We start from the raw sequence: 7087 nt of genomic DNA on the forward strand, positions 1-7087 counted from the left end.
AATTGAGTTGCTAAGCAACTACCTTGGTATGGCAAATCATCCGTGAAATGTAAGTCTTCCAAAGCTGGATGGTGCGTTTTGTCCCACGCCATGAAAGAAGTTTGAAAGTCTCAAAACTAGGCCTAAGCTAAATCGAACAGCCTAATAAAGTGGGAAAAAAACGAATGCATCATTAGTTCTAAGAAAGAAGGCACACAAAAACTAAAATGTAGACTTTATTTAAATTGCACTAAAAGCGCATAACCTGTAATATAGAAATAAGCCTATACAAACATAATTTCACTAGGCTGTTGATTACGATTTAAATGTGTTATCAGACCAAAACACTTCAAAAGTTTACACGAAAAGTTGTTCTTATTTCGGAAATTGCCTATTGAGCTTTCCTATTCATTTATAGCATATAGTGCATTCATTCGATCCAGTTTTTTAGGTCGGTGAGTTGGACGGCAAGTATTTTTTCTCGCTTTGAAAAGGTCAGAAGGTCAAGAGTGAGCACCCTGCCTGCAGTTTCCTCTCAGTCTATTGGCCTATATTATAGATCAATTAATTATATTTTCATTGAATAACGATTGTAAATCATAAACTCTCACATCACAGGCATCGATTAGGCCTATGCCAAATATTCTGCGTATCAGATATTCCGAATTGGCCTATACTTCTTTCTGTAAGCTGACAATGACATTGAAAACACAATGGTAGGCTATCCGCTATGACAAATGTATTGTTCTCAATAATCCTTCATAAAATAACCACTAAAAATAAATTACTGTCAAAGTCATCACATAGAACTATACAAGGTTACAATAACAAACGACACCGGCGTCAGCTTTTGGGAATGTGTGTTCCTTTGAAAATATCATCATTGAATAAAACGGTAAAGTCACGAATGACAAAAATAACACAGGCCTAATGCAACGTTTTGAGGGGAAAGACATTATTGCTCAATATAGTACATTAATTATAACAGAAAGTCAACATGGTGAAGACAATTCCAATTGTTAAAAAATATTGTCATTATAACTTTTTGTGAAAACAGAACAAACAAAAAACATAGAAAAGGACTGCTTGGGAATGTCATGTGAAAACCACAAGCCTCTTCAACAACTGCAGAGGGGAACATTTACAATAGCATTAAGTGCTGCAAAGGGGACAAAGAAGTGTGTTTCATTTATTTTGTTCTAAAATATGAAATATTACACAATGTGAAATATTACACACAAAACAAAGAAGGGCATTCATGTAGAGGCTAAAGCTTATCACTGTTTTTTTTTATGTGGGGCCAAAGAACTGCCACAACCATTTTGGTGAAAGCATGGCATGTTACAAAGCAAATGAAAGGTAAATATGCTGTACACACACACACACACACATTTTATTGGAATATATTTCAGGCTGAAAACTGATTAAGATCATTTCCTAAATCCTAATGCGCCAAACATTTACATGAAGAAACATTACTTGAAGAGTTGACCCTCTCATTGCGCGGGCCATTCGTTCATGTGTAATGTCGCATATGTTTTAAGTTAGGCTACTCCTTTCCTAAAGACCACACCGTCGGTCTGTTGGTTGGTCAGGTTGGAGTAATGTGGATAGGAAAGATTTGTGTCTTGTTTCATTGTTTATCATGTAAAAGGTATTATTCCCACTTGGTATTGCTAGTATTTTCTCGGACTAGACAGTGTCTTATTGCAGCCTAAAGAAATATTCTTGTCCTGTGTTTTGTTATTTTCTCACGTTTCGCTGAACATTCGCTTGCAGTCCATTGAGGGTGACGGTGTGTCTGAGCTCATGTTGCCGATCTGAGAGTACTCGTCCTCCGGGCTGTGTGGCAGCCCCGGCGGTGTCATCCTCTTCTCCTTCTGCCTGCGGTTGCAGAACCAGACCCGGACCACCTCCTTCTCCAGCTGCAGACTGTCCGCCAGAGAGGTGATCTCCTGGCCAGCGGGTTTGGGGCTTTTGAGGAAATGGCTCTCCAAAGCTCCTTTGACGCTCACCTCGATGGACGTGCGCTTTTTCCTCTTCCTGCCCTGCGCCGCGATCTTATCGATGCTGGTGGGGCTACCGGTGGTCGAGTCGGCCTCTTCCAGCCATTTGTTGAGCAGCGGTTTCAGCTTGCACATGTTCTTGAAGCTCAGCTGCAGCGCCTCGAACCTGCATATCGTGGTCTGTGAGAAGACGTTACCATACAGGGTGCCTAGTGCCAAGCCCACGTCCGCTTGCGTAAAGCCCAGTTTGATCCGGCGCTGTTTGAACTGCTTGGCGAAGTTCTCCAGGTCGTCCGAGGTCGGCGTGTCCTCGTCGGACTGCGGGTCGTGGCTCACCCCGGCGTGGTGCTGCTGGTGATGTGAATGCTGGTGGTGGTGATGGTGATGATGATGACTGCCGTGGTCGAGATCAGGGGAGTCCCCCCTCACCATCCCCGGGTGCATTAGGCTCCCCGGTGAGTTGAGCATTCCGTTAACCGTGAATCCCCCGGGCTGGGAGTAGATCAGCGACTGTTGCTGCTGCTGCCCTTCGGAAATGGAGGCTATATGCGCGGCTGAGGTGCCACCCCAGGCTCCTGGGTGTTGTGCCTGGTGGGAGCCCAGATGCAGAGACCTGTGGTGTAGAGCGGAGCCTGAGTGCATGTCCTCCCTGCCGGAGTTTCTCTTCACATCCTGCGGCTGCGGGCTACCCGTCATCCCAACGGGGCTGGAGGACCAGGGAGAGCCGACCTCGGCAGCTGCCACTGCGGCTGCAGCCGCAGCGGCGTGTGGCAGGGATGTCATCCACTGGTGGGCATGGCTTAACATGTGTCCCCCGTTGCTCGTTGCCATAGCGCCCTGCATAAAGTCACTCTGCATCATTTTCACGGAGGGGTCCCCTCTGTATCCACCAGACACCGAGGTGACTGCGGTGCTGCCCCGCTGCATGCCACCGACCCCCCGGTCTGAGTGCACGATGGAGCCGGTGGATAGGATCCTATTGCTGGCCAGGTATGGACTGGAGGTGGCTGTTGCCATACCCCAAACCATAAAGCCTGTGAGTTATCGCCCTTTTCCCGCGTTGGATCAGCTTCTCTTCGCAAACAGAATGCTCTTATCCAATAATAAATCAAAACTATGAGAAAACGTGGTGAATGTTGCGTTATACTATATACCATCAAATGGAGATACAAAATAATTCAAAAGTAGTCCAACAAAAATATTCACAAAAATGCAAATGAAAGTTAATGTTTTGTTTATCAATTAATGGAATGAAATAGCATTTACGTTCCACCAATAAAGATTCGGAGATTGGTGCATAAAGAATATTTACGTATTCAATTTAGAGATTTGTTTTGTGAATATATGAATAAAAAAAAATGAAAAGTTTTTTGCGTCCTGTAAAGTTCTACTAGACGTATAGATTTAGTAATCTCCCACAAACTGACGCTCTCTTCTAGGATCCCTGCCGAAGTAGTCTTGTTGGACCGTTCATTGTCACTTTGTTAACACTCCTCTGCTGCTTTTCTGAAGTATTTGAAGCTGCACAATTCCGAATGATACAACGGTCTACGTAAATGCTTGTATCTATTTTCTTCCTTCACTCTTTCTCTCCTTCCATCTGACACTTGTATCCGTTCCTCCCTGGAAGCGCGTGGACACGCGAGTGTTTACCCTGTGCCAAGCGTGCGCACGCCGTTCCCATCTTCCCCCAATTACCAGCGGAAGACGAGAGCAGGACTCCCCCTGATTGGACGATACCCAGAGAGAGGGATTGGCACATCTCGAGAGCTCGGTGTGCGCTGCCTCGGGTGCTCGAGGTAAGGTTCCCTTCTCTGAGAAATGCAACATATGTATTGATTAGATGATCATAACAATAACAGACTGATATTGATCATATTGGCATTGTAATTGGTAGGCTATTATATGGCTCATCAGTGGCGCAGCGGTCTAAGGCACTGCATCTCAGTCTGTATCACAACCGGCCGTGATTGGGAGTCCCATAGTAATATAGTAATATATGCCATTTAGCAGACGCTTTTATCCAAAGCACACACAGTCATGTGTGCATACATTCTACGCATGGGTGGTCCCGGGGATCGAACCCACTACCCTGGCGTTACAAGCGCCATGCTCTACCAACTGAGCTACAGAAGGACCACAGTGCGGTGCACAATTGGCCCAGCGTCATCCTGGTTAGGTTTTGGCCGGGTATGCCGTCATTATTAATAATATTTTTTTCTTAACTGACATGCCTAGTTCAATTTTTAATTTAAAAAAAAGAATATAAGTAGCCACAAAACCAATAATAGGCATAATAGGCCTAATGATAATAATACTTTACAATTTATCATAACACAATTATCGTTGTCGTAATCAAAAACAATCATAGACTATAAGACCCCAATATCCATAATCTCACTTGCTTATAATCAGATAGCCTAACATGCGTCCACTAAATGGTTAACGTGGAATTGATAGTTTGATGAAGGAGGTTTCCAGGCGGAAACAAGCAATCTCGCTGAACCCCGGAGAGAGAGAGAGAGCACCCCCACGAAAACAATGCCAAATTGAGCAGTCCATTGGGGATTGAAAGGACACACTGACGCTCGCCTTTCTAACGCCAGTCAGGGATGTCAGGCCCGAACAACGCAACATATCTGTGTTTTTCCTCCTCTGTTAAATAGCGTAGCGGCGGGGGCCTGTGCCAATGATACTCAGGTCGGCTCTGGATAGACACTCAGGGGTTCTGTACGCCACTTGCATCGTAATGCTCTCCCCTTTTCACACTGAAGCAAGACCCACTGGGCGTGAACCGGGTGCACTACATTTCTACATGAGGCAAGCCAAGTTAGTTTTTTTTTTCGGGAGAAGTGTTATTTTAATAGAATGTTTCCAGAGTGTGTGCGAGTGATGGTAAGCTAAATAATTCGCTTTTTTCTAATATTCCTAGCCACAAGATTTTCCCAGTCTTACAAACTAGAACTCTTAACACACGGAGCATTCTTTCAATTGAAAGAAGAGACATTGCATGGAGACACAACCAGGTGCAGCCAAATATATTTTCAGCCAAAACTCACTCATGTTTTCTTTCCTGGAAGATATCTCCTGGATTTGATTCAAATATGTTTTGGGGGAAAATAAAGCAAAAAGTAAACATTTGTGTGTACATGGGCTCGAAGGATACTCTGCGTGCCAATGGGAGCTTTGCGTGAAAGTTCGAGTTGTGCGCTCAAGGCCTTAGAGTCCCAGTGCAGTCAAAAACGAAATTTCCCTGTTTTAAAAAATATATATTTCCACACTATGGGATAATAATGTAAAATTGTGAAAATTCTGATAATGCTATTTTAGTGTAGGAGCTGAAATGTCAGCCTGTTTTGGTGGGATCGAGTTTTGGCATGTCTGGTGACATCACCAGGCAGTAAATTAAGTTAATAGACCAATAACAAAGAGCATTCCAAACCTCTCTGCCAATAACAGCTAGTTTTCAGTTTCCCCCTTCCTACTCAGACCACTCTCAAGACAGTCCTAGCAAAATTCTTACTTGAGAAATTGCTAATTTTTAAGAAGATTGCTATTTTTTTAAAACATTTTAATTTAAGTTATTTTCAAATTGTATTCCAAGATCAAATGTCGGAATTATAGTGTACGCAAAACGGACTCCAATGTACAATATGACCGACCGCGGTACCCCTTTTTCCTACTCAGATCACCATGGAAACCGGGTAGGAGTGTTAAGTATGTCTCTCTGAGTCCCTATCAATTGGGTGAGCTGCCCTCATTCAGTTTTAACCCGCGAGAGACACAGCAGCATCATAGGGCCCCACAGGCGACACAAGGATTCAATGCATGGATGAAAACAAAAATATAAAAGTAATCTATGTTACGAACCCTGGACTGAGTCTAGTTTATAGCCTATACCTAAGCTGGTATGTTGTAGGCTATTCGGTATTTCGTTACGAATCAAATGGCATAGCACGTATGCTTTTTATATTATTATTAGAATAATATCTTTTTTTTAAACAAGTTAACGAACATAATCTGGAATAAATGTAAATGAAAATGTAGAGTGGTAGGCTATTTCAACCCGTAAAACAATATCACAATAATACAATAATAGTATGTGTGTGTTTACAGGTGATATAGGCATACGTCAATGTGTGTAGTACAGTGTCCTCCTGGATCAAGACAATTTCAGAATGTTGACATTTTATATTTCTCCCTCCCCTGAAAACGTTTATCATTGCTACTTATGCCCGTCATCAACAAGACGAAGGCCTGAATCATCCAAGCGAAATGCAACCAGAAAGTGCGGTTGTCATTACATTTTTTAAACTTAATTACCGACGACCAGACATATTTTATTGCACTTATGGAACGCATAATGTACTGCTCTCACCTCGTTTACATGCGCTTTTGCTTATCTGAGTTAATGCGTTAATAAGCCGCCCTCATAAACACAGGGATAATTTATTTTATGCTGTAATTTCCACGTGTCATAACGTACGTATGCAACATGTCTAACGGCAACTGACAAAACAGAATAATATTGGTTCAATGACCTTTGTTAAATTATATAAACCTCTAAATCACCAGTACTTGAATACCACAGTTAGATATCTGGGTCTTCCCTTTCAGGATTACACAATGCACCATAGTAGCACAACGCAAACTCCACCTCACACTCTATAACTTCCTGCAACACTCTCATCACACATATTAAGGACCAGGAGTTTTTCCTGACCAAAAGACCTATAGGGCCCAACGTTTTTACAGGTCAGCTGGTGTGGTCAGGAGAAACTGGCACTATACATCATGTGTTTCTCTGGGATCAGTAATGTTTATCATGTGTTGTGTTGGCATGGTGTGGAGCAGGCCAGTGTCGACTGTTTGATATTCATGGAGGAAGCTGGGTGGAGACCTTCTTGTGATGCACATATTTTAGCCCTTTCTTCTCTCATTTGCTCTCTCTGGCTCTTCATGTCTCTCTTTGGCTCTCCCTCCCGCTCTCCCTCTCTTCTCTCATTAGTTTTTCTCTCTCTGTCTATCTGCTCCCCATCTGTACCCAGGGCTGCAGAGAAGAGGTGCACTATACACTCCAGTTCTTGAGGGCAGCAGGAATT

The 7087-nt window shown here is 43.2% G+C and overlaps 1 protein-coding gene across 1 annotated transcript; it reads right to left on the reverse strand.

The window, feature by feature from the left end:
* Window positions 1-214: 214 nt before the first annotated feature.
* LOC124021798 (POU domain, class 3, transcription factor 3-A-like) lies at window positions 215-3598 on the reverse strand. Its single transcript, XM_046336959.1, has one exon. The coding sequence runs from the start codon at window positions 3012-3014 to the stop codon at window positions 1731-1733; it is 1284 nt and encodes a 427-aa protein (XP_046192915.1). The 5' UTR covers window positions 3015-3598; the 3' UTR covers window positions 215-1730.
* Between the last annotated feature and the right edge of the window lie 3489 nt (window positions 3599-7087).

Source organism: Oncorhynchus gorbuscha, linkage group LG01 (genome assembly GCF_021184085.1).
Source record: "Oncorhynchus gorbuscha isolate QuinsamMale2020 ecotype Even-year linkage group LG01, OgorEven_v1.0, whole genome shotgun sequence".
Lineage (NCBI taxonomy): Eukaryota > Metazoa > Chordata > Actinopteri > Salmoniformes > Salmonidae > Oncorhynchus > Oncorhynchus gorbuscha.